This window comes from Clarias gariepinus, chromosome 7, assembly GCF_024256425.1.
Source record: "Clarias gariepinus isolate MV-2021 ecotype Netherlands chromosome 7, CGAR_prim_01v2, whole genome shotgun sequence".
Lineage (NCBI taxonomy): Eukaryota > Metazoa > Chordata > Actinopteri > Siluriformes > Clariidae > Clarias > Clarias gariepinus.
The window spans coordinates 3,014,131-3,042,126 of record NC_071106.1 but is presented as its reverse complement, the minus strand read 5'-3'; the positions used below and the strand labels follow the sequence as shown (position 1 = coordinate 3,042,126).

The following is a 27,996-nucleotide window of genomic DNA, read 5'->3' as shown; positions in this document are numbered from 1 at the left end:
ATACACAAAAATATACTTAATTTCAAGACCATTTTAATATTGTACACCATTATTTTAGCATTTGTAAAAAAACATGTAAAAACAGGCCAATGTTTAATTTATGGTATCTTAAAATTTGGTAATTATACCACCAGCCCTTTTATCAAGCCTCTTATTACAATGTTGTTTTGTTCAAAACACAGATATAAGTTAAGATAACATAATTATTACTATATATAAAATGATATACTTGTTGCCAAATAATGAAAATGTATGCAGTGGACCTGTGACACGTGGCTAAATCCGTTAGCTAACTTCACAAGCGCTCTCTAAAACTACAGAAGCAGGTCAAAGATAAATACCATATATATTATCACATATTAAAATATGTACTGGCGAAAAAAATAATCTAATATCTTACCTTTTCGTGTGTTGACCTCCTCTGTTAAAACGGACAGAACTGCAGGGGTAACGCGCGCGCGGGCGGAGAGTCAATTAACTCCAGCGCAGGTGTAGTTTGAATTGTCTTGCACTTCTGTTTCATTAGCGGTTCATGACAGCTGGGGTCTCACTACTGCCCCCTGCTGTACTGTATGAAATGTTGACTTAACATGAATGGTTTGTGATTAGACAACATATTAGGAATTTGTACAGTCAAGTTGACCGTAATTACAAAATTACTTTACCCTTAATCGAAAAAAAAACACTTTACGTCAACAAATACGATTATTTTGAGTATATGAAAGTAATTATATTATGTAAAGTTCACAACCTGCCTTGTAAATTTTTTTGTGTTTACTGTTTTTTAAAACACTACAATACAATATTTTATGATAACAACTAAGTATTCTTCAACTAAATTCTTTTCTAATTTGTACAGATTACAAAAAATTCGAGGCAAAAATATGTTGAAACGCTTTTCTCCAGGATGTTTTTTAGAGAGCACTGACTGAAATCAACACAAGCATTTTTAACAAAATAATAACATCATGTTTATCTCATGGTTTTTACACGTGATCCCATGGGTTTCACACAAAAATGTTTCAAAAACACATTTTTGCACATGTAAAAACATAATTTTATAAATTCATGTATTTTCTGTAAGGGATAATACAGTATATTGTTGATTTTACTGCAATTAACCGTATTTTCATATGTTTTTAACTGTTAAGTGTAAGCTCTTACTCTGTAAAACTAATTACGGTTTTTCACTGTAAATTTTTACAGTGAAAACGGTAAAAAACGGTTATCGCATGTTTTGTGGAATACGGTTTTATTCTGTAGCATTTATACAGTATTTTACCGTTAAATTTACAGACATTTTTTACAGTGTGGCGTACGTGTATTTCTTGTGTGTGTTTGTTTTATTTCCGTTGGCGACTCCTAGAGGCAATTATGTTAAATTGCACACTCCAAAGTATCGCACCAACACGTTAAAAACATATTTTTCTACCAATTATGTAATTTAGAACATATAAAAGCATTTCCAAATGTATACAACCCTTAGTCTATGGCAATGGCAGTGTTGGCCTTATTAAAGGACATTGTCAATGGCTGAATCCAAAGGGACGCGTTTTTAGAAATCACAGTGATGACCACGATGATGACTGGCTTATTAGCTGTTTCAGATTTCCAAGAGCTATCCTCTTGGAGCTCTGTGCTGAGTTGGGTCCAAATTTGGAAAGAAAGACAGCGAGGAGCCATGCATTACCCGTTCCCTTACAGGTGCTGACAACGCTTGGTTTCCTGGCAACTGTTTTTTTCCAAAGGGAACTGGCAGACCGCTCGGGGTTAAGCCAGTCGTCTTTGAGCCGTGCAATGCCAGTTGTATGGGACGGGATCATCCGCATGTCTAGCAGGTATATAAGGTTTCCATACCATGCAGTTGACCAGCCAAACATTAAAGCGCAATTTGCAGCGATCGCCGGTTTTCCTAATGTAATCGGAGCGATCAACTGCACGCACATTACTATAAAGGCGCCATCTGAAGACGAATTTGCATACGTGAATCGGAAACATTTCCATTCAATAAATGTGCAAATAATATGTGATGCTTAAATGCGCCTAACAAATATTGTGGCAAGGTGGCCTGGAACAACCCATGATTTATTCATCTTCACAAACAGCATGGTTGGGATGAGGCTCCAGGGTGGCAGGGTGCACGATGGGTGGCTTCTTGGTAAGTGATGTATTTAAAGATATTATTCCAGCTTAAGTTTTTTTTTATTTTGTTATTATGTCCGGAGGACAAACTTGGAAATAACAAAGTTTTTCTCCGGTCTACCTCCGATAGGAGCACCTCCAATTTACATTCTGTGAAGTTTCTGTTCTTGCTTGCTTTTGCCATTGCTTTTTCGTTTGGTTTTGCCAAAGTGGAGTCATTAACATATTTATACGGGAGAGGAGGCAGGGACGGGTTTTGCGCTCGTGCACGTGCGCTCAATTTCACGTTAATTCGGATGTACAAAGAGAATATGCGTGGGATTCCGTGTACGCAGTATTTCATACATCAGATTTTTTTACTGCGTACGCACATTTACAGCTTTGTCCGTACGCAATGTTTTAGTATGAATTCAACGCGAGTCTTTGTACATGAGGCCCCAGGTTATCACATCTATGGAGTTTTTCTTTCCTGATGGCACGGGGCATATTGCAAAATGATGTTTCCAGGATTCATTAGGCTCGAATTGTGTGAGTGCTTTAGGGATCATGTGACATTATTTTCACACATGGATCGGCCACCACAGTCCAGTAGTGATGGGAAGTTTGAATCATTTTAGTGACTTAGTTCTTTGAATCTCGTTCGTCAAAATGAACTAAACTTTTTTTGAGTCATTTAATTCATTTCATTCTTTTAATAAAAAAATAAAATAAAATGTTGCATTTTCAATAAAAAAGACCCCCAATACAAATTTTTGCTATAGTTCCAGTAATGAAAGTATTATAATGCAGCTAAAACATATGTACTGTACTGCATAGCGTCTATGGGATTCACGTGACAAACTCGAAGTAGAAGAGTCATTAATAAAGAATCGCTAAATTCTGTTTCCTGTACATAACCTATGAAGTTTTTGCGATGCTTTGCGCATGCTCGCCAGTAGAAAATGAACAAATCACTCTCCGAGACTACTCGTTCTTCTGGGTCATGTTAAAGATTCATTCAAAATTAATGAATCGTTCATGAACGACCCATCACTAGAGTCCAGACCTTAACCCCATTAAGAAACTTTGGGATGTGCTGGAGAAAGATTTACGCAGAAATTCTTGAAGAGAAATTCCTGTGACTCTAAATGGAAATAAATGTTTGCATAGTTTAATTTTATTTATTTTTTTATAATCCAGCGGTGATGTAATCAAAGCAAAAGATAATCCAGTAAAATTTATTGGCTGATTAATGTTCCCAAATTTTTTCTCAGACTGTGATTGGGTGTGAGAAGTGGATAAAGTCTTTATGAACAGATAATCCAGAAAACTAACCCTGGGCATGAAAATTGAAAATATAATATAATATAATATAATATAATATAATATAATATAATATAATATAATATAATATAATATTGATCTAAATCTATATATTAATATAAAATGTCAGATGTATATTAAAATTACATTTTAATTTATATAGCCCTATATTTATTTTATTCCTCCAAATGAATGTAAAAATATGTGTCGATTTTGTTTATAATTTTGAAAATATATTATATTAATTATACTAATTATAATTGTGTAATTTTAGGAGTGATCAGGGAAACCTATTACAAAATTGTGCAAAACAAATATATAAAGCTCGGGCTGGTTACTGTATAAACAAAACTACACCATGGTGGAACAAAAAGCTATTAAAATGAAACTAAACACACAGGTTCCTGTTGCGGAGATCACTGAGCAGAACAAAGAAAGTAAGTGTCTCTGGTTTCATACTGTACATTTTACTGATGGATTTTACTCTCCGCTACATTAAACTGTTTTTTCTAAATGGATAAACAACATAAAACCGAGTTGGAACGAATGATAAAGGTTTTTTTTTTTTCGTGTGTGTGTTCTGTAGTCGCTCTATGTGTGTGTCGGGTGTAGGGGTGGTTTTCCAGCAAACACATACATGCAAAGCTAGAAAATCCCCTGCAAAACACAAGAAAATTATATGTGAGTGAGAGAGAGATAACTGGTATTTCTTTTACAGTTCTGTTGTATTTTCGTTGTATTTAAACACATGGTGTAGAACTTCAATTTCTACTCAGACAATCAATTTCTTGACAAATTTCTGTAAAATTAAATGTTTTAACTATATGTTATTCTACATTAAATGTATAATCAGATACTCCTGTACAATTAAAATTAAAATGACATAAATGAGTATAAATAATATAATAATATGTTTGTTCAGGAAGCTGGAGGCGGGGATATGCTGAATAAAAAGACATCATGGTTTAAAATTGTCGTAAATGTAGTGTTAAGAATATTGGAGTATTGGAATATTTATAACTTGTGCACTTCAGAATCAGAAATCATTCATTTCTTGGTACTGCACGGGCATTTTGTGTTGGTGTTGGTAGTAAACATTATTCACTTTTCAGGAAGAATGAGGAAATGAGGAAATTTATCATTTGATCTGCAGCCTGAAAGTCATCAAACCTGACAAACAAAACCAGTATTCTGAAGTAAACAAGTATTCTTGTTCGTGCACTTTGTGCACAGGGACAACTATAATAAAATGCATATGTTGTTTTAACATTAATAGCTACCATTGTATTATCCCACACACCCGTGCTCTTTCTCACACACACACACACACACACACACACACACACACAAGAGAGAGAGAGATTGCACAATCCCTGCTTATACTAACATGGCATAGCTGTACTGAATGCACCATGAGCACTGCTAACCTCTGAATCTGATGTTTCTTATTATTCTGTTTCTAAACAATGCTTTTGTTCTTCTCCTTCTATATTGATAAATCATGCTGTTACTGTTGTTTTGTTTATTTACACACTTTGGCAATATTAGTTTTTATGGTGGCCATGAAGCAGCCATCTGTCAGTGAAGCCCATGTTAACTAAACTCAACTAAGGGGGGCGACAGAACCCTAACCTGACTATCCAGTCAGTTCACCTTGATCTCTCTTTTTTCAACAGCCTCGAAGGCCAGACTGCTTATTTACTGTTAATTACTTAATAATAAAATAATAATAAATTACTGAGGCAGCAAGGTGGTCCTAGTGATTAGTACTATTATCTTGCACTTTCAGGGTTCAGGTTTGATTCCCATCTCTGTGCGTATGTGCTTGGTGGGTTTCCTCTGGGACCTCTTCCTCTGGTTTCCTTCCACAGTACAAAGACATGCAGATTAGGCTAACCAGCATTTCCAAATTGGCAATAGTGTGTGAAATATATTGTCTTTCCCCAGTTAGAGAGAAAAGTGTGAAATTTTCTGGAAAATATTTGTAAAAAATTGTGACACCAGCAGATCACGTCAGCAGAACTCTCTTGACAAGAGTTACAATAAATAAGAGTAAATTGGTTACTAAATTTGCTACACCAATTGTTTACATGTAGACAAAGGGAAGTGGATTTTGCATGTTTTAGAATCAAAGCGTTTTAACATGATTTAAAAAAATCTTTATTTGAGATTACATATGCATCTTTAACACTTTTAAAGATTTTTTTTTACTAATATTAAGACCAAGATCAGTTATTTCAGAACTTTTTCCACCTTAAATGTGACCTTTTACTTGTACAACTCAATTGAAAAATAAACTGAAATATTTTTAAAGAGTAAAATGGGAGAAGTGGTTAAGGGTTTCAACTGAGAGGTGTGGAATACCGGATGGATTCGGAGCGCCGCAGGCAGCTGGAGCCGGTAGGTGACAGTATTGATCTGGAGGGTGATGCGATAGGGACCGATGAATCTGGGTGAATCTGTGGTTTCCTAGTCTCTGTATGAAGGTGAAGATTCTTAGTTGACAACCATACCTTGTCACCTACATTGTACAGTCGTCCCGGAGGGTGTCGATGGCGATGTTGAATGTTGTAGCGGGCCTTGGCCTGTTGGATCGCGTGGTTGGCTTGTCGCCAAAGCCGCCGACACCGGCGGACCAACTGTTGTTCCTGGTGTTCGAACATGGGAGGAAACCGTGGCATACCTCAAATGGGCTTAGGTTAGTGGCCGATGAGGTGTGGAGGTTAAGCGATAGTTCCGCCCAGATTTGGTAGCGGGCCCAGGAGCGCTGGCGGTCGGCGATGAAACATCTCAGGTAGCGCTCCAGTTGTTGGTTGGTCCGCTCCGTCTGACCGTTGGTCTGGGGGTGATACCCAGAGGATAGACTGCAGGTAGAGTCGATCAGACGGCAGAAGGCCTTCCAGAACCGGGCAGTGAACTGGGGCCCCCTGTCCGAGACGATGTCTTTTGGGAACCCATGCAAGCGGACTACGTGTTCTAATATCAGCTCGGCGTTTTTTTTGGCTGACGGGAGTCCGGCGAGAGCCACCAGGTGCACAGCCTTGAAGAACCGATCGATGATGGTCAGGATGGAGACCGGCAGGCCTGTGATGAAGTCGACGGCTATGTGTGTCCAGGGCCGACGCGGGACGGGTAGTGGTTGGAGTTCCCCCGGCGTTGGCTGGTTGTTGTCCTTGGCCCTGGCACACACATGGCACGCCTGGACGAATTAGCCGACGTCCTTCTTCATCGATGGCCACCAGAAGGCGCGCTGAATGAATTGGAGTGTGCGACGAGTGCCCGGGTGTCCAGAGAGTGGAGATGAGTGTCCCCACTAAAGAACCTCCACTTGCATGGGTTGTGGCACGTAGAGTCGTCCAGGTGGCACACCTGCCGGTTCGGTCTCCCCGGTCTGAGCCTGGCGAACTCTCGTCTCCAAATCCCAGTAGACTGGTGCGATGATTTTCGATGCAGGGAGGACAGGTGCGGGGTCCGCCCAGGGGACGACTTCCTCGTGTTGTCGGGAGAGGGCATCTGCCTTGGTGTTCTTGGATCCCGGGCAATAGGAAAGATGGAAATTGTAATGTTCAAAAAATAATGCCCACCCCGCCTGCCTGGGGTTGAGTTGTTTCATGTTTCGGATAGTGATGAGATTTTGGTGGTCGGTCCAGACAATGAACGGCTCCCTGACGCCCTGGAACCAGTGACGCCATTCCTCCAAAGCCCACTTTATGGCCAACAGCTCGCGGTCCCTTACCCCGTATCGCTGCTGAGTGGGGTCAAATTTTTTGGAGAAGAAACTACATGGGTGTAGTTTCTGGTCTGGACCTCGTTGGGAGAGGACAGCTCCGGCGCCCACATCCGAGACATCCACCTCCACAACGGAAGGTTGGTTTGGATCTGGGTGAAGAAGGATTGGTGCGGTGGTGAATCGATGACACAGTTCGTGGAAGGCGGAGATGGCGGCCGGGTTAAGGGTGAAATGATGGGATGGTGGGCGAGTCAGGGCGGTTAGGGGTGCTGCAACCGTACTGTAGTCCCGAGTAAAGCGACAGTAGAAGTTCGCAAACCCGAGAAATCGCTGAAGCTGCTTGAGGGTCTTGGGTAGGGGCCAATGACGCACAACTTCCAGCTTCTGTGGGTCCATGGCCACACCCTGGGGCGAGATGACAAAACCCAGGAAAGTGGTGGAGCGCTCGTGAAAAGCGCACTTCTCCAACTTACAGTACAGTTGATGGACGAGCAATCTCTTTAGGACCGCCCTGACATGTTGGACATGTTCTTCAACTGTGCGTGAATAGATTAATATGTCATCCAGATAAACAAACACCCACCACCCTAGCATGTCTCGGAGGACATCATTGATGAATTGTTGAAAGGCGGCGGGTGCATTGCAGAGACCGAAGGGAATAACCAAACTCTCATAGTGTCCTGTAGGTGTAATAAAAGCCGTCTTCCACTCATCACCCTCTCTGATGCGCACCAACTTAGTAAAGATGGTGGCACCAGAGAGGGCGTCCAGGGCTGAGTTAGTAAGAGGCAAAGGGTGTCGATTCTTTATGGTGATGTTGTTGAGCCCCCGATAGTCGACACACGGGCGAAGTTCACCGCCTTTTTTTTTTACAAAGAAGAACCCCGCGGCGGCGGGTGATGAGGAGGGCCGGATGGTGCCTTGACGAAGGGCGTTAGCTACATACTCCTTCATCGCCTGCGTCTCTGTGGTGGATAAGGAGTAAAGGTGGCCGCGGGGGGGAACGGCACCCGGCTGAAGGTCTATCGCCAGGTCGTAAGGGCGATGAGGAGGCAGGTGTGTGGCACGCTTCTTACAAAACACTTCAGCCAGGTCCCGATATACGGTGGGGATGGCGTTGGTGTCGACGTCGGGGGCCTCGGACTCCCTAAGAACACGTCCCAGCCGGTGCCCGTAGACAGAGTTCGGTGCAGGTTGGCCCCCACTGTAATATCCTGTTCTGTGCCCAGGAGATGAAGGGGTCGTGTTAAAGGAGCCACGGATGTCCAAGGATGATGGGAGGTAATGAAATGGAGGTGAGGTGAAACTGGATTTGTTCTTGATGCTGGAGGGTGATGGGATGAGTCTAAGCAGTAATGGGGCTGGAGAAGAGGGGGCGACCGTCTACAGACGTAATCCGAACAGGCTGGGATAACGCCTCGATCTTTACCCCCAATTCTTTGGCATAGATAGAGTCAATGAAGTTACCTGCAGCACCAGAATCGATGAACGCAGTACTTCGGACCCGTTTGTGACCAAGTTAGAGGTGTACCTGGACCGTGAGACGAGAGACGCTGGAGGTCGTGGCAGAGAGGTGAAGATGGCCCGGTGAGCTGCTCCCATCGCTCACCGGGCCTGGGCGTTTCCCGGGCGACAAGGACATACGGCCCTGTGGTGCTCAGCTGGTGCTCAATACGCACAGAGCCCCTTTCTGAAGCGCCGTTCTCATTCTGCAGCGGTCAGGGAGGCGTGTCCTAGTTGCATGGGTTCTCCGGCTCCGGTGTTAACCACGGCAGGAGGTTGAGAACCAATGTGTTCAGACGTGATGGAAGTGGCTGGGTTCAATGGTCGTTGAGTGGTGGAGGCGAAGGTGGGTGCTGGCGGCAGGGTCCTCGGGGCTGGCTTCGGACGAGAAAGAAGGCGCTGGTCGATCCGGAGAGCGAGCTGAATCAGCCCCTCCAGCGTGGCAGGAAGTTCTCGCCCGGTTAGTTCATCTTTGATCCTAGAAGCCAGTCCCTCGTAGTAGGATGTCCGGAGCGTGGCTTCTGCCCAGGTGGTCTGGATTGCGAGGGTGCGAAAGTCAGCTGTATAGCGGCTCACGGACGATCCCCCCTGCCGCAGGTGGTATAGGTTATAGGAAGGTTAACTTTAGCTGGCGTGTAAATTCGTTATATGAGTGGGCGGTGTCTGAATCGGAGCGAAGGCAGCTGCCTGCCCCGATAGCAACGAAACGAGAAGTGCAATGCGCAATCGATCTGTGGAGTATTTGGTGGAATTAAACTCAAACACCAGATCTAGTGCAGTTAGAAAAACACTACACCTCCCGTCCGTGCCATCCCATTTATCCGGAAGGGAGATTAACACATCAGAGGTTGAAGGAGAAGAGGAGGGGGGCGGAGCTGCAACCACCGCGACGGGAGGCCGGTTAGCCACGCTAGTAACAGCTTCGCGGAGAGCCGCGTTCTCCCGCGAAGAGTAGCAAGCTCCCCGGTTAGCTTGTCGATTAGCTCAGCGTGCCGGTTCACCACATTGTAGAGGTGCGAGTGATCCGCTGGGTTTACCGCACGTGGCTCAGTCATTCTGTCATGAACTAACCCGGAGTGAACAGAAGATGTAGCGATTAGCAGTTAGCCCTTTGTAGCGTGGACGGTAAGCCCAAACGCGGAAGCTAGCGAGTAGGCAGGATAACCACGCGAATTAGTCTAAGGACTCTCTCAGAGGGAGAGCAAGGGAAGAACACAAATTCAACCCGCGCCCTATAAACACACACTCGCATCAGAAAGTAAACCCAAGAAAGTGAGTACTCACGAAATGGCAGACGGATGATCTGAACCGACATGGGGGAAACTCAATGACTGAGCAATGTGAACTTCCCGGTCCTAGTGCCGGTCGCAGAACGGGTGTGTGTGACACAGGTGTAAGTAAATGGATAGAAAGTAAATGGCTGCGCTGGGGGAGGGAGGTGCTAATGATTTGGTCGGCTCTGTGTGTGTGTGTGTGTGTGTGTGTGTGTGAGAGAGAGAGAGAGAGAGAGGGGTGTCGCGGTCGTTTTTTAGTGAAACAAAGGCTCAGCTGAAAAATGTTAGGCACATCAGTCACTTAACCCCCAATAAAAGGTATTTAGTTGTAATATAACAGATGCGCACTAAATACCAAACCTAAACCAGGCACAAGGATTAATAAAACAAGATAGCCCCCATACCCGTTTTTTTTTAATAAAAATACCAAAGAAGATTATTGTGTATAGACTGATTAAAAACAATGCAATTCACGCTATTATATGGAAAATCTCAAATTCTTCCATTCCAAGGATTAAAAAGGCAACAATGTTAACTTTAGAATCTAGAATCCAGAAGATTAAAATTACACAAATTTAAATCACTGAAAGTCAGCCTCAGATTCAAGAGGTTTTTAAAGTGGGGAGAAGTGCATTTCAGTTCCTCTGAATGTATAGGTGAGAACAGCCGATTCACACCTGGGGAGGGTGGATAATTTGTATTTGAATGTTGTCTGGCATTGTAAAGCACTATAGTGACACTAAAAGAACAACCCAGGATTAATAGGAATTATTATACTGCATAATTATTATTTAGCACAAAAAAAAATCCTCACGCTCGGGAAAACTATGCGTGCGGTTGAGCGCCGATTAGAGTTTAGGAAATTAAAGCGGAGGGTTTTTATTTAGACTATAAAAAAAATAACCTGCGTCTATTTTTAGGCGTGCCAGCTGTGACTTTTTAGTTAGAAGTTTTCAATACAAATTGTATTTGTATGTACAAAGTGGATTTTACTACGCAAGGTGTAAGTGCAATGGCCATTCGTCCGCTCGCGCTGACTCTGCTCTCCGCGGATGGCCGGACCGGCCCCTCCCACCTCTCGCTCCTTTGAAGTCCCTGGGGCGCGTTCCATTTGCCCTGCTTGCATGCCACACTTCCGCGTTGTTGCACGCGTGTTGCATACACAGCGCGTAGTAAAATCCACTTTAACCCAACAAACCCCGAGTATTTTATAGAGCGGGGTGCAAGCCCGGGCAACGAAAGCAACGATAGCTCACCAGTCATGTGTAATTCTGCGGTCCCGCTGCTTCGCATGTCTGAAGGGGAAGCCGCTCAACTAGTGAGCGAGGAGCGATATTGATTTGGCGGCACGCCCTGACAGGCTGAAAAACTGTTGTCAGATTAATGTGCAAAAACTATATAATAAAACTATATAAGACTACATGGCCTTTATAAGACTCAACTTTTATTTAAGCGCACTCACAATACCGAAAAAACTTAATGATTTCGTAAATGTTTGAAAGCAAATAAGGTGCGCTGTTCTGTATTGTTTTTGGTGAACTTGAGCGCGTCAGAAAATGAACTTAAACCTTTTTTTAAATGGTCAGAGTCAGTCTGCTTGCTGTTTTCCCGACACATCCATAATCAAACTTTATGGAAAACTTCATGAGTGCTGATTTAGACTATGGAGTAAATTAAAGAGGAGAATCACGATGCCGAATCGAAGTCCTGAGCCCAAACCTCATCTAAATTAAATTAAATTAACAAATATTATAAGTAAAAAAAAACAATAGCCCATGTTTAGAAACCGTTTATAAATTCTTTCCGACATGAGTTGGCCTGGTGTTATGCGCAGAGCGCCGGGAGATTTCCTGAAGTTTCTAAATTGCGGGGCATGTTTTCTAAATAGACGCTATCTTTAATAACTGATGTAGGTTTTGAGCTGTATACACACGCATTCCTGCCTAAACAACTCTTAAAACTACACCTGTGACACAATAACAGTAATATTTTGAACATTCTGCAGGCTGATATTTGGAGAAACGAAAGAATAATGAATAAACCAGTTGTTGGGTCAAAATAACCCAACCAGGTGTTCATTTGTAAACTACATCTTATATGAGCCAACATGAGCAACCCAACAATGTGTTTAAAGTACCTAAAATAATCCAGAACTTAAATAACAATAAACAGATACAGAGATACGCTGTATAACAGTCACTATTGTATTTACTGAAACGAGCGAAAATGTCACTTTGCGCCACCTGGCGGCCATTTTACGAATGACTTTGAAATGCAACTGATTTTTAACTTTCAACTTTCATAGGTAAAGAAATATTGTAATGGAAGAAAAAAATTATCAAAAACAACAACTGTTGCCCGGGATGTGTTAGAAGAGTTTTCTGAAAAGTTTCTTAAACAACATTATAAATAACACATTGCCTCGATGCGTAACAGATCTTTCACACATGAACGTTTAGCGACAGACACCATAAACAATTCCCTCAAATACAGTATGTTCCTAAAAGTTGGTGAAAAAAGACTGTGTAGTCAAAATTGCAAAGCATATAAACTTAATTATTCACATTTAGCTACCAGAACTTTCACAAGTGAAGCCATAGTGATGCAGGGAAAACAAGACAAAACCCTAAAGAATGTTGACTTTTACCTTAGATTTTTGAGAAAAGTTTCTAAATTACTGCTTTTTTGCAGTGGTACTCTGGAATAAACCTGGAGAGAAACAGTGAGCCAAGGAGTGATTACAGGTACTGTGCATGTGTCCCCTCACAGGACCCGTAGAAAGTAAATACCAAAATGTTACTTGTACTGTATTGATGAAATCCTCCCTTGTGCTGAAAACTGTGGTGTCAATATGTGGTGGTTAGTGTTGACATTGTGTTGGGACACAACAAATAAATCACTGTATAGCATTGCAAATGGTTTTCCATGGGCTCCTGTGGTGCCATAAAATGTCAGTAATATTAGGAAACCCGCTGGATCCAGTTGGGTATAGATTCAGAAACATGTCTGCAGTCCTCTGGTGTCTGCTTGATCACTTCCTGAGGATCATGTACAGAAGACGGTTTCCTCACTGCTCCTGCCTTCTTCACTGTTCTTCTGTACAACAGTGTTCTATTGGGTTTAAGTCTGGAGATGATCCAGGCCATGGCTCAGGACGCTGAACACTCTTATCACAGTGACAGTTTTCACTAGTTATTCCGATAATTAGTGTTAATTAAGTCTTCTGGCAGATCGACTTAATCTGATTAGTGTGTCAGGAATAACCTCTAGAGGGCGCCTTGTGCCCATGGACTTTTGTAGTTTACTGTATGTGGACTTTGGCTGGGATTTAACTTCCCAGGATGTACTGTACCTGTGTCACATGGATTTCCTTGAGATCACCTGTGTGTTGTTTAGCCACAGGTGTATAAATAGACTTTGGGGTTGTGTTTAGGTTCTCGTGCGTCTGTTGTGTATCGTCTGTCTACTGGTGTCTGTGCTTGTACTCGTTTTTGCTCATGTCTAGTTCCCTGTTTTGTTGGTTTGTGTTTGTGTGTTTCATTATTAAAGTCTTTACTCCACACCAATGCCCCGCCTACATTACATGTCTGGGAGAGAGAGAGAGAAAGAGAAGGAGACTAGTTTAAAGGGAAAGTGAAAGTCTGAAGTTCGTTTTTGTGGCGAGAAAAACATGAAGTTATTTGCTGAGAAAACAGTGAGTACATGAACATAAATCTGTAATGTGTGAGTGTTAGGATTATTTACTGAATGAAGATAAATTCTGTCTAAACATTACACACTTTACTATAAAAATGTGGATAACACAGTGTTAATGCAGTAACTAAACCTGAGGGAAATAAACAGGTGTGTGTGTGTGTGTCCTGTGGTGTTTCTTACAGATGTCTAAAGTTTACAGTTGTTATTTGTTAAAGTGAGAATCACATTAATATTCATTCTAACAATTCATGACATATTTCCACTACATTTTTCTTCTTTTCACGAATAAAATAATCAGCAATAAACCCATAAACACAATGCCACACACACACACACACACACACACACACACACACACACACACACACACAGAGTGCCATTTTAGATCAGAACTCCTCATAATGATTATTTAATGTTTCTGTTTTGACTGATAAACCTTCATGTGATAGAAACACGATGCTTTCATTTCCTTAAGATGTTCTGTTGAGTAAATGTGACTCTTTCTGAAGTGTTTTATTCTCTTGCAGTTTGTACCTACAGTATATATTTTTGTATTTACTCATATTAACAAAGAATCTTGATCTTTATATTTAACATTATATAAAATATCTCTTTACAAAGGCTTAGTTTATTGAAACTTCCATATCATTTGAGCTCCATCAGGCTGTTGGAGAGAGTGAACATCGGTATTTACATGATACTTTGAAGGAATTGGATGTTTATATCAGTAATTTCCTAATCTCTGATTTTTTACTCTCCAGGATTAACCTAAATTTATGCTATAAGAAGTTTGATTTTCTAAAATAATGTCAGCGGAGTGTGAGAAAATGACGTCTGAAAAGAGTCTAGAAGAGGAGCTGGGAGAGATGAAAAGGTAAGTAGTTTAGATTAGAAATTTAGGAAAAAAAATCTGGTAACATCTGGTAAGAAATTCTGTGTGACCAGAACCAGGACCAGTTACCATGATTTACATAAACATCAGATTCAGAATGTATGTTAAATTTAGAGACTTTAGAAGATAAACATGCTAAGACATTTCTCTTTACTCTTTAGTGGAACTGAGATAAGGCCAAGGTCTCCTGGATCCAGCTGTGTGTCCTTTAAGAGTGACCACTCATTGCCACGCCCACTCGACCTTAAAGAGGGAACAGTCACTCATGAAAGGTAGTTTTTTCATTGATTAAAAAATTTGATGTAAATTTGTTCATTGATTGTCGAATGTAAAATAAAATGGATTCTTGAAAGTTCAATTTTATATTAAATTTAAAATATCATCATCATCATCATCATCATGATTAGCAGCAGTGATTTAGTTTGTTTGTTATAATACTTGTTAATCAGTTATAAACAGATTAACAGCTTTTTTAACTATAAAGTGTAGTGATTCAGTTTACTTAATCCTTCAGCTGTCAATCATCTTCAAGAATGTCCAGGTTAGACTTCCTCATACTTGGGTTGAGTTCAGTCAGGGCTCTGTGCAGAACACCTGAGTTCTTCCACTCCAACACACTCTTAACACAACATGTCTTCATGGAGATGACTTTATGTACAGGGACATCGTCAGTAGGCCTAGGAATCACCAGACATCACCCGCTACAATGTTGTTACAATACTTAGGTGTCGATTCAATTAATATTGCAATTCTGTAATTATCACAATTTTATAAGTATCCTAATTCAATGTTAATTGTTTTTTGTTTTGTTTTGTTTTCATCACAATTTTAAAACCTTAAACTTGACTTGAAAAAAAAACATGACAAAAAGTTGTCATAATTGAAAAGTTTTTTGACCCTAGCTTTATTCAACAGCTTCACAACTGAATTAAACATGAATAATTAAATGTACTGTACCTTATATTAGTTTTCTCACTTTAAAACCAAGGGCCGTCTGCCATAATTATTATTTCTAAACAAACGTCACTAATAATTCACTCCTGCCACACAGGATGGTGATGTGTGAATAGTTTAGAGTGTACTACCTGTAGGGTTATTAAAAATGGCAACATTTTACCACCTCAAATACCTCCACAGTCTTGAGCCAGTGTAAGCCTGTAAGTGTGAGTGTGTGTAATGTGTGGGTTTGAGACTAATTTGCTCGGAGTTTAGAGAAAAAGGTCGATCAGAGGGTTTTAATGTGAATAACTTTTGATATTGTAATGCCATAAAAATGTGTTTCTGTTGCGCCACTCGGATGCTTGTACACACACACAGAATCGGTTTTATCCAAAGTGATCGGTCGAGGCTGATCAAGCTGAACAACAGTCATTTCTGTTGACTATATGTTTCACTATAAAGTGTAGAGCAGAGGTCTTTAATCAAGGGCCAGTTTGTCTGCAGGCTTTTATTCAGACTGAGCAAAAGCACGCCCTATTTCACTCGTTTAATCAGTTCATCTTTACAACTGTCACAGTCTCCACTCCCTTACACTTTATTTATCCTGGAGAGCTCAATGCTTTATGTTTTTGGATCATTCTGTATCTACTGCAAAGACTGTTGTGTGTGAAAATCCCACGAGATCATAAGTTTTAGAAATACTTTGTACAGGTCATTCTGGTACCAACAACCATGCCACAGTTATAGTTACAGAGATCACAAATTTCCTTCGTTCTGATGTTCAGTGTGAGCTTTACTCAAAGCTTCTGACCTTTATTTACATGATTTTATGAACTGTACTGCTGCAACATGATCGGCCGATTAGATAACTGCAAAGATGTGTCGATGTTCCTATTAAAATGGACAACTGATCTAAGCATTAATGTGCAGCATCATAAAGAAACAGCACAGAAATCTGACAGACCTGGAACATTAAGAAATACAACTGAGTGAATTTGTGTCGTGAGTGTGTGGTGCTATAAATGTAACGTTTACAGTGTTTGTTTATCCACAGAATCACAAAACAGAGCTCGAAAATCATCTGCAGAAATTCACTGGAGTCCATATTCAAGGTGTGTGTGTGTGTGTGTGTGTGTGTGTGTGTGTGTGTGTGTGTGTGTGTGTGTGTGTAAACAGTCAAATATTACATAAGGCATGGTTACTTTTTTTAATAATTTAGCTATGGGCTATTTTTAAAATTAAAAATTAGATTAACATCATGTGCAGTTGTCCAAAATATTAAATATATAATAAAAGAATTATCTGCTGTAATTTATAGTTCCTACCTCAAAGTGTAAACTCCTCTGTCATAAAGTCTTTCCCATGTGGGAATAAAATAGTCACAGCTTTAACTTTGACGGTTACAAAGCATTAATGCTGAGGCTCCTTCCATACATGCTAAATTCAATTCAATTCAATTTTATTTGTATAGCGCTTTTAGCTATTTTCATTGCCGCAAAGCAGCTTTACACAATCAAAAGAATTATTTAAGTTTGTATGAAATTTGTATGAATCAAAATGTTCAGTTTGTCCCTGGTGAGCAAGCTGAGGGCGACAGTGGCAAGGAAAAACTCCCTGAGATGGTAATAGGAAGAAACCTTGAGAGGAACCAGACTCAACAGGGAACCCATCCTCATCTGGGTGAAACAGAAAGCAGTAAATGATCTGCATTTATACAGTGTGTTAGGTGGCAGGCAGTTCAGCTATAATAGATGTTTATATGGAGTCAGGTAGTTATTGAAGACCCAGGTAGACTTGTAAGAAGTTCCCGTCCTGAACTATCGAACTGTCAAGTTCCCAGAGAAACAGTTGCCAACACCAGTCAAGGCCAGAACCATTTTCTAGGTAGAGAGAATCATCCCCAGACACCAGACGCATCCCAGAGAGACACACGGGGGATCCATGTGACGAGATCTTCAACCAGAAGCGGGTACTTAAAGAAACTTTACAATATCAATCATCAGCCTGAACACTGTGTAGTGTTTATGTAGTAAATCCACCATACAGGTCTCTGTGAATGAGCCGTTACTATAGAAACAATGACATATTAGAAACACAGCATTAATATAAAGCTTTGATTTGTAGCTGCACTACTGTCAGAGCTGCTGTTCATCAACACCCTCTGACCAATCAGAATCTAGAATTCAGCAGCACAATAAAATCACATGTTATCCACAAACGTTCTTTTTTAAATTTTATTTCATTATGTTTTTTATCAGGAGCTGGAGCACAAATTTATCACGTTATTGAAAAACAAGTTGAACAGATTCAAGAACTTACTTAGTGCTGATTACCCAGCATGCTCTGAGGAGGAGGAGGAGGAGGAGCAGGATCTGGACTGTGTTAGAGAGGGTGTGCTGAAGATCACACTACACCACCTGAAGAACATGAAGCAGAAAGACCTCGCTCACAAACTGCAGATCAGTAAGAGTTTTAGATCATTAAAATATTCTATAAATTCTATAAAGGAGACAGACTGGTCTTCTGGTCTATATAATCATACTGATAAATTTTTATTCACATTATAAATTTTTTTTTGTAAACAAATGAATTCGTAGTAGAGATAATCCTAGAGAGACTGAGGAGGAGCTTCTTCACGCAGGCTATACAGGCTCTCAACCAGAACTCCACATAGGACTCAACTGATTGGACTTGCTATGTTTCCTTCACACATGTGTTGGAGCTCAACAAAAACCAACCAGACTGAACATTTGAACATTTACACAGAACTGCAGCACACAGAACATATATGTTGCACATTTCTCGTTCTGTTTACATATAAATGAGGACCACTATTGAACTTTAAAGATGGACAATACCACTGCTGCTCATCATTTCATTTCACACTCCATGACCACACACACTGTTGCTGTTTCACACTGCACACATTACACGTTCCATCTACTCTATACAGCTTATTTATACACTTCATACTTTTTACATTTTTACATATTTCTTTTTTATACTTTATTTTATTGTAACAAAATTTTATATTTTACATTATTTTCTATTGGCATTCGCCTCTCTTATTTTCTTTTTAGGTCACAAACAGTCGTGTAAACATTTCACTGCATATCATACTGTGTATGGTCGTTTATGTGACGAATAAGAATTTGAATTAGAATTTAAAATTTGCTTCCTAAAATGTCTGTTTGTTCTTATGTATTTATTAGAAATTAATCCTATTTTTGATCAGTATTCATTTTATGTATTTATGTATTATACGTACATGAAAATAATGACATCACATTTCTCCTGTTTGTTAGAGCTGGCCTCTGTGTATCAGCGGAAGCTCAAATCCAAACTTCTAGATAAATGTAAAAGAATTAATGAAGGAGTCTCACAGCATGGGACATCAACACTTCTGAATCAGATCTACACAGAGCTCTACATCACAGAGGGTGGGAGTGGAGACGTCAATAATGAACATGAGGTGAGACAGCTTCAGACAGCGTCCAGGAGACCAGCAGTAGAGGAGACACCCATCAAATGTAATGAGCTCTTTAAAGACAAGTCCATCAGAAGTGTGCTGACTAAAGGAGTAGCTGGAATTGGAAAAACCGTCTCTGTGCAGAAGTTCGTTCTGGACTGGGCTGAAGGGACAGTGAATCAGGACGTCCTCTTCCTGTTTCCTCTTTCCTTCAGAGAACTGAACTTGGTGAAGCAGGAAAACTTTAGTCTGATTACGCTTCTTCATCAGTTTTTTCCTGAACTTAAGGACTTGGAAGTAATAGACAGTGATGTCTACAAAGTTCTGTTCATCTTTGATGGTCTGGATGAGTGTCGACTTCCTCTAAATTTCCAGAAGAATGAGATGTTGTGTGATGTGACAGAATCAGCATCAATGGATGTGTTGTTGACAAACCTCATCAAGGGAAACCTGCTTTCCTCTGCTCGCCTCTGGATCACCACTCGACCAGCAGCTGCCAATCAGATCCCTCCTGATTGTGTAAACCAGGTAACAGAGGTACGAGGGTTCAGTGACCCTCAGAAAGAAGAGTACTTCATGAAGAAGATCAGTGATCAGAGCTTGGCCAATAAAATCATCTCACACATGAAGTCTTCCAGAAGCCTCTACATCATGTGCCACATCCCAGTCTTCTGCTGGATCTCAGCCACTGTTCTAGAGAGAATGTTGGGTGAAGCAGAGAGTGGAGAGATCCCCAAGACCCTGACTCAAATGTTCACACACTTCCTGGTCTTTCAGATTAAACACAAGGACCAAAAGTACCAGCAGAAATGTGACCCTGATCTTCCCCAGACCAGGGAGAGTATCCTGGCTTTGGGAAAACTGGCTTTCCAACAGCTGGAAAAAGGAAACCTGATGTTCTATGAGGAAGACCTGAGAGAGTGTGGCATTGATGTTAAAGAAGTGGCAGTGTACTCAGGAGTGTGTACTCAGATCTTCAGAACCGAGTCTGGACTCCACCTGGGGAAGATGTTCAGCTTTGTGCATCTGAGTGTTCAGGAGTTTTTGGCTGCTTTATACACATTTCTCTGCTTCCTCGACAAAAAGACAACAATAAAACAAAGCACTGATCTGTCTGGTCTTTTCAATAAATCAGAAATGTCTGAGTTCCTCAAGAGTGCAGTGGACCAGGCCTTACAGAGTGAGAACGGACACTTGGACCTTTTCCTACGCTTCCTTCTGGGTCTCTCAGTGGAGTCTAATCAGAAGCTCATTCGAGGTCTGCTGTCACACACAGGAAGCAGCTCTGACTACCAAAAGGACGCGGTCGAGTACATCAAGTTAAAGTTTGAACAAAATCCATCTCCAGAGAGATTAATTAATCTGTTCTACTGTCTAAACGAGTTAAATGATGATTCACTGGTGAAAGAGATCCAAAGCTACATGAGCTCAGGACGTCTCTCTGAAGCTGAACTCTCACCTACTCAGTGGTCTGCTCTGGTCTTTGTGTTACTGACATCAGAGGAGGATCTTGAAGTGTTTATGCTTCAGAAGTTCATAAGATCAGATGAATGCTTTAAGAGACTGCTGCCAGTCGTACAGGAAGCCACAACAGCTCTGTAAGTAAAACTGTTCTGATTGGATTTTACAGCAAAATGTCGATCTACTCTTAGTAATTTATTTATTCTAAATATGACTGCATTGGTACTGATACTGGTGTTGGACATCAGTCTGATACTGAGCTCATTTATGTGAAAAAACTATTCAATACCAACATCTGATATCAGGTGATGTGATGTAGTGTGTTATAGGGCTAATGTACAGATAGGCGAGAAACAGCAGTGATCTACATATACTTAAACAATTAATGTTTAAAACTGTTTTTTTAAGCTCCTCTGACATTTTCTGCTTTCAGACTCAGTGAGTGTAACCTGACAGAGAGAAGCTGCTCGGCTTTACACACAGTTCTCAGCTCAGAATCCTCCAAGCTGACTGAGGTGGATCTGAGCAGGAATCCTCTGGAGGACTCAGGAGTGAAGCTGCTTTGTGCTGGACTGAAGAGTCCAAACTGTAAACTGAAGACACTGAGGTTGGTTTGTCTCTCATATTATATAGACTTTACATAAAGGGTATACAATCAAGAAACACACGCACATTGCAGAGAAAGATGTATCTGCACAGTAATTCATTAATTCTTGTGTTCTTGTCACCATTACTATAATATGGTGATATACCTCCACAAAATCATCTCACAATGTGTTTTAATTATTTTACACAGTACAGTGACATCAGTGATGAGTCTGCTCACAGACAAATGGATAAGTTTATATAATGATTTAGTTTTCTCTGTTTTTTATCCTGGTTTATTTTTTTTGAAGTATGTGAATGTTTGTGAAGGACTGAAGTGCAGTGTGTGTTCGCTCCTCATGTCCAGCATGAGTCCATTAGTTATAAATGTTTAATGTTTATGATGGTTGGTTATCTGTTCTGTATTTAAAGATCTGTGTCTCAGCTGTGTTCTCTGTCTGCAGGCTGAGTAAGAGCGGTATTACAGAGAGAGGCTGTACTGATCTGATATCAGTTCTTACTTCAAACCCTTCACACCTGACAGAGCTGGACCTGAGTGAGAACACCCTGGGAAATGCAGGAGTGAAACAGATCTCTACTTTACTGAAGAGTTCATCCTGTAAACTCCAGAAACTTGTGTAAGTCAGTTAATAGCATAAGTTACTGGATCAGTGATATTTTTACTTCACTGTCAGTATATTTGTATCCTGTAGGAACTGATTATAGAGTCACTCATTCAGCAGTGCATTTAGAGTAACAATGAATCTTAGTCAGGAGTGAACAACTTAACAAGAGAATGTGAGTTACGTTAGAGTCGGTTTGTGAGTTTAAACCCATTAAAAAGCAGCTGAGGCTGAATGTTGACGGGGCCTAGAACAGAACCTCTTGCATAGCAAAATTACAGTACTGTGCAAAAGTCTTGACCCCTCCCCCATTTCTTAATAAATCTAATGATGTAGGTTACCTTACAGAAATGAGAAGAAATGTAACAAACTGGTTGTTTATGTAACATCAGCTGCAGCAACCACATTTTCACTCTCGTGTTCTCCAAACTCTCAGCATTCAGCATCAGCAGTATACTAATCACCGGCCTGAGCATCTGTCCCTTTACACCTTCAGAACTGCTTTAATTCTTTGTGACCATAGGTTAAACGAGGTGCTGGAAATGTTCCTTATAGATTTTTGTCCATATTGACATGAGAACATCACACAGTCAATGTAGATCTGTTCACAGCACGTCCATGATGCGACTCTCCTGTTCCATCACATCCCAAAGTTGCTCTATTGGATTAAGATCTAGTGACTGTGAAGTGTGTGAAAATCCCAGTAAATCCGCAGTTTCAGGAAAAACTCTGGCACTCTGGAAAGACACATCTGGCACTGACATGAATTATTAATTTTGGAGTCTTTACAGACTTTACACCCTAAAAAATGCTGGGTTAAAAACAACCCAATCTGGGTTGTTTTTAACCCAGCAGCTGGGTAACTATTGGACTAACTACATGCTGGGTTAATTTAACCCAGAAAAATAGGTTATTTTTTTAACCCAGCAAAATGGGTTAAATATTCAACCCAAATGCTGGGTCATATTTAACTATAATGCTGGGTTAATTCTACCACATAAATTGGTCAAATGTTCTACCCAGATGTTGGTTCATTTTAACTGAAATGTTGGGTTAATTCTACCTCACAAATAGGTTATTATTATTTTCATGTTCTACAGTGAATCTGTAAAAAGAAAACATGTCTGTTAAACAGTTAAATTACTTTTATATACTGGTCTATTACAAATAAAAAAAAAAAAAAAAACTTTCAAGTTTTTCAAACCATACATGTACGCAATAAACAACATCCTATTAAATGTTCATAGAAAAAACATTAATTTTTTAAAAGGACAAGATCATTACTATACTATTACTCACAATGGCAGATTGGGGAATTGCACAAATAGGCTGAGGCAGCTTTTACAGAGCAGGATCTCTGTGTGACATTAGATATCTTTTCTGCAGAACAAAACTATCCAGCCCTGGTTCCGTTTTAACATACAAACACTGTCTATGACTCAAGTAGGCCTCGCTATTTGATAGCAACATTACAAAAAGTCCTCTACAGGAGCACACTGCTTTGAATAGTTAATGTCAAAAATATAAAATGCCTTGAAGCACACATCAACCGCCCCAAGTAGTGTGTATTGCTCCAGAGCCTGTCCCACCAGAATGGTGAATACCTGAGAGCAGCGCTGGTCAATATTTTCCAACGTCAGGATGTACAGTAGGGGTACGGCCTTGACACTTCAGCCTGCTGGAGGTATTCCACCATGTTGGTACCTTAAAGAAATGAAAGAAAGTTAAAAATTTGTTGAATAACAAAGATTAAAATGAATAAGACTATCAATAAATAAAAAAAATTACAAAGCTAGGGTATAGGTAACCTGAAACAAAAAAACATGGAGACAGCTACTACCAAAAATAAAATAAGCAAAATAAGCATGGCTTTTGGGATAAAGCTCATACACACGCACACACACATATATATATATATATATATATATATATATAGATATATATATATAGCCTATATATATAAAATATATATATTAGTCAGACTAGTTGATCTTGTGGTCTGTGTTGATTTTAAGCTAATTACCGAGGAAATGCATCGTCATATCTGGGGTCATACTGGCACATTACAATCACCCAAATATTAATACTTCCATCTAGTAGTTATCTGTACAGCTGACTGATGGTTCATTTAGTCTGAGTCACAAGCAACTTTGGTTAAAGAGGGCTACCTGGTTAGCTTACATGCAGCAGTCATATTTGCATATTACTTGCTAAAGGGGTAAATATGTAAAATATTGTTATAACTAGGGAGAAACAGGGGCAACTTTTGACCGCGGAGTAAATTACTAGCTAGTGAAAAACAGGAGGGTTAGCAGGTGTGTATATTTGTGAGAGGGTCAGTGTTTTGTAACACAGCATTTTATTGTCTCAAACAGTGAGATTAATAAAGTTCTAATGTTAATGTGGTTGCTAACGCTAGCAACCTAACTAAATGCTAGCGTCATGCTAATACTACAGTTACAGTTTCGTCACCCTGCAAACATTCTACAGAGAAAGATAAAAAGCTCAGACATCTTATCCGTTTCTTTCACACACAGGTGGGGTTCTCTGGCTAACTATAGCAGCTATTGTCAGCTAAATTATCTTACCTCAGACCAGCCTGAAAGTTTAAGTGTAACATTAACACGGTAACAGTAATAAATGTTATATATAGTAATTTTTCAGTCATATGTGACTTAGGTGAGTGAACATGTGTATACAGACCTTGTATTTAACGTCATTTTCCCTTAAATGAACCGTCATCAGCGGTGTGGGAGCTGAAGAGAGACACGAAGCTCTGACTGACAGCCGCTGAATCCACCGGTGAACTTTGGGGGAGGAGCCAATCAAACTTCAACCCAGCAGCTGGGTTACACAAAAACTACCCAACTCTCTGTAAATAACCCAGAAAAATGACCAGCGCTTGGGTAGAAAAAACAACCCAGCGTTTTTTGGTGTGTACGGTCAAATAAAATGTTTTCGTTCACACAGAACAGTGGAGAAGACGTGTCTGTACTAAGACTTTGCTTTTGTCAGGTTCCAGTTTGGACTCAAGTTCATTGATGTAAATCTTCATAACACACTGTATTTCTGCAGCGCTACAGCTCTGTCTTTTGGCTCAGTTTGCACCTCACATCTACCAAAAAGCCCTAAACTCCAAAACACACAGCATTTTAGTCACAGCTTTGTCACATTTTTTTTGGTAGTGGACTGAGATCACATCGCTCAAATGTTCTTGAACTTGAGTGTAATTGCTCTGTTCTCATCTGTCTAAAGAACCACAACCAGGAGTAAAATATGGTAGGAGTAGATTTAATCTTAATAAATGTTCCATATGTAACGCACCAAAATAAACATTTACATTTAGGCATTTGGCAGACGCTCCTATCCAGAGCGACTTACATTTCTTTTTAAATTTCATTACACATCTGAGCAGTTGAGGGTTAAGGGCCTTGCTCAAGGGCTCAACAGTGGCAACTTGGTGGTTGTGGGGTTTGAACCTGGGATCCAATGCCTTAACCACTGAGCTACCCCTGAACCAAAAGAGAATAAATGACATCCCCTTTTTCCCTTTTATTGACTTACTTTTGTTCCAGACTTTCAGACTGCAGTATAAGAGAGGAAGGATACACTGCTCTGGCTGAAGTTCTGAAATCATCTCACCTGATAGAGCTGGATCTCAGAGGGAACGACCCTGGAGACTCAGGAGTGAAGCTGCTCACTGATTTACTACAGGATCCAGACTGTACACTGAACACACTGAGGTGAGGAAAACAATAAACAAACAAACAAATGTATAACTTAATAAATTAATCAATCAACAATCTAGATGCTCACTGACAATGATTTAATTTTGCTGAATGATTTAATTACAATTATTCGGTGTCACTATATCACATCGTAATGTTAAAGGGTTTTCTGATTATCCAGGAAAACGTTCTGAATAGAGTTTTGTGTTGAATAAACCTAAACAATAACACTACAGACTCTTATTAAAGGGGTCATACAGGCCTACATGCACTTTTTTAAGCTGTTTGGACTGAACTGTGTGTTAGGAGAGTGCGTACACAACCACTCTACGATGATAAAGAGCCGCCCAGTGGTTTTCTTTTCATTTATTACAATAACATGCCCCTTCTGAAATCAGGCCAATCGCAAATGCCTGTCACTGTGACGCCACACCGCAAGAGGGCGCTCCTACTATAGTTGATACTGGCTAAAACACTGGTGTTTTAGCAAAGAACCGCCCCGAGTGAGAAGAAGCTGTCGGCCATTGTTTTTCGCCGCTGGAGCAAAATGTCGCCTAAGCGAGTGTTGTGTACAGTTGTTGGGTGTAATAGCGAACACAGCAGTCGTCATTCACTACCTAGGGTTAGTGACCTAGGGTACCTACCTAGGGTTAGGTATCTGAGCCACTGAGGACGCAGTGGCTGAATTTAGTTTTTAAAGCTAACGTCCCCGCCGATCTACCTAAATGCGTTCATGTTTGCACTAATCATTTTTCACCAGACTGCTTTATAAACGCGGGTCAATATAAAGCAGGTTTTACTAGAAAGCTGCTCCTGAAAAATGGATCTGTACTAACGCTTCGTGTTCCTGCTTCATCTTCACCAGGCTCGGTGAGTAATTTATTTTTCTATGAATCTTTGCAGATCGCCTTTTCTAATAATCACGATGAATGCGGAGTGTAAGTTAACTTACACTCTCATAGAACATGGTTATGGCTTTTTCTCTATGTACATCCGTCTCTATATAATCCCTAATTGCACGTTTATAATAAACAATGCATTAAGGTGATTGTCTTGTTGCAAACTGTGTACGTAGTCGGAAAACTATATTATGCTTACCTTTGTTACGTTAGATGGTTTATAACGATATCTGTCGAAGATTAAGAAGTCATGTAAACACATCAGTAAACACATTGCGTCCGTATCTCTCTCAGTAAGCTTCTTCGCTTTATGTTGTTGTTGCTCGCGGCAGCGTGACAGCCTGTTAATTCATGCCCATGCAGTGATGAGGACGCAGTGGCTCATCACTGGCTCGAGAGTTGATGCATGTCCATTCTTTTAATTTCTGCGTTGTCAGGTGATATTACAAACTTCCGCGTAGGTTCTGTACTTAAATCAAACCAAAAACTACTTAAGAAAACAGACTCAGGCTCTATATTCCAGCGTCTTCCAGTTTGGACTGCATTACCCACAAAGCACTGCGTTGTGGGCAATGCTTTGTGGGTAATGCAGTCCAAAGCATTGCCCGCACTGGACTACACTCCCGTGGCTATACCCCACGTGTGTTGTGAAGACACGCCCCACAGAACTGGGAGGCCGGGCTCAGCAGAGATCATAAGCATTTAAAGGAACATGCACTGAAATAGGTTGCTGAGAATAGAGCTAGTTTTTACCAGTTAAAAGTAGTGTTTTTTTTACACAACCATTGAGAATTTTTAATTAAATATATTACAAACTTTTCATTAGGACCCTAAAGATCATATTAACATTTAATGAAAAATGTTTTTGGATGATCCCTTTAACTAGTTATTAAATGAATAATAATTTATTAAGAAATGATGGTTAGTATGCACTAATTCTGTAGCTGATACATTCGGATACAGATACACATTAAAATCAGAAACTGAATCACAGCTAAAGCACATAACCATCAGTTCCTTGTTGTTTCCATACACAGTTATTAATGTGCTGATGTTATTTACTCTACAGGTTGTTAAAAAGTGCTGATGCAGAGGAAGCCTGCAAGTGTCTCACTAACATTGTGGGTAAAAACCCGTTACTGCACAATGAGCTGGATCTGAGGTACAGAACACCTGAAGACATTAAAGTGAATCAGCTCTCGGCTTTGCTGCAGGATCCACATTACAGACTGCAGACACTCATGTAAGACACAACTCTACATGTGGGGATCGAACCGAGTGTAAACAGTTAAACACTTTTCTCTTAACATTCCAGGGCATTTAGATAAATTTACTATAGATAGTGATGTAATGGCTGATTTGTAGGTGTACATCTGATTTCATATTTTTGTCTTTATACATCAACACAATGGATTTTACATGGAGCAGTTAAGATGTAATTTAAGTGTAGACCCCTTTAAATTCCAAATTAACATGAATATTACACTAACCCTTTATAAATTATAGAAATAAAAAAAAACAGTGCTTCTATTTTGATAAGCTCAAAAGTAATGAAACAAACTAGCACAGACATTAGACAATTTTTAACACCTGGATGCAAATCCATTGCAGTTTAGAATCCATGGACATCACCAGATGCTGACCTTTAATGCATTTGTTTTCAGCTTGTTTTTGGGTCTTTCTGCCTTTGGGCCTCTACTTTCAGTGAGTGCAAAGATTGGATCCGACTCATTTCTGAAAACATTGAAATTCA

The 27,996-nt window shown here is 40.2% G+C and overlaps 1 protein-coding gene across 1 annotated transcript; it reads left to right on the top strand.

Moving 5' to 3' along the window:
• Nucleotides 1-15,072: 15,072 nt before the first annotated feature.
• LOC128528137 (NACHT, LRR and PYD domains-containing protein 3-like) lies at nucleotides 15,073-27,682 on the top strand. The gene is made up of 8 exons (XM_053500892.1): nucleotides 15,073-15,080; nucleotides 16,533-16,590; nucleotides 17,737-17,941; nucleotides 18,784-20,545; nucleotides 20,842-21,015; nucleotides 21,458-21,631; nucleotides 25,192-25,359; nucleotides 27,313-27,682. Exons 1-8 carry the CDS (start codon nucleotides 15,073-15,075, stop codon nucleotides 27,488-27,490), a joined length of 2,727 nt encoding a protein of 908 aa, XP_053356867.1. The 3' UTR covers nucleotides 27,491-27,682.
• The last annotated feature ends 314 nt before the right edge of the window (nucleotides 27,683-27,996 follow it).

Coding starts and splice junctions, on each gene's coding strand:
- LOC128528137 (XM_053500892.1), top strand. Junction 16,591..17,736: donor CACTGGAGTCCATATTCAAG/GTGTGTGTGTGT, acceptor GTTTTTTATCAG/GAGCTGGAGCACAAATTTAT. Junction 25,360..27,312: donor TGTACACTGAACACACTGAG/GTGAGGAAAACA, acceptor TTTACTCTACAG/GTTGTTAAAAAGTGCTGATG.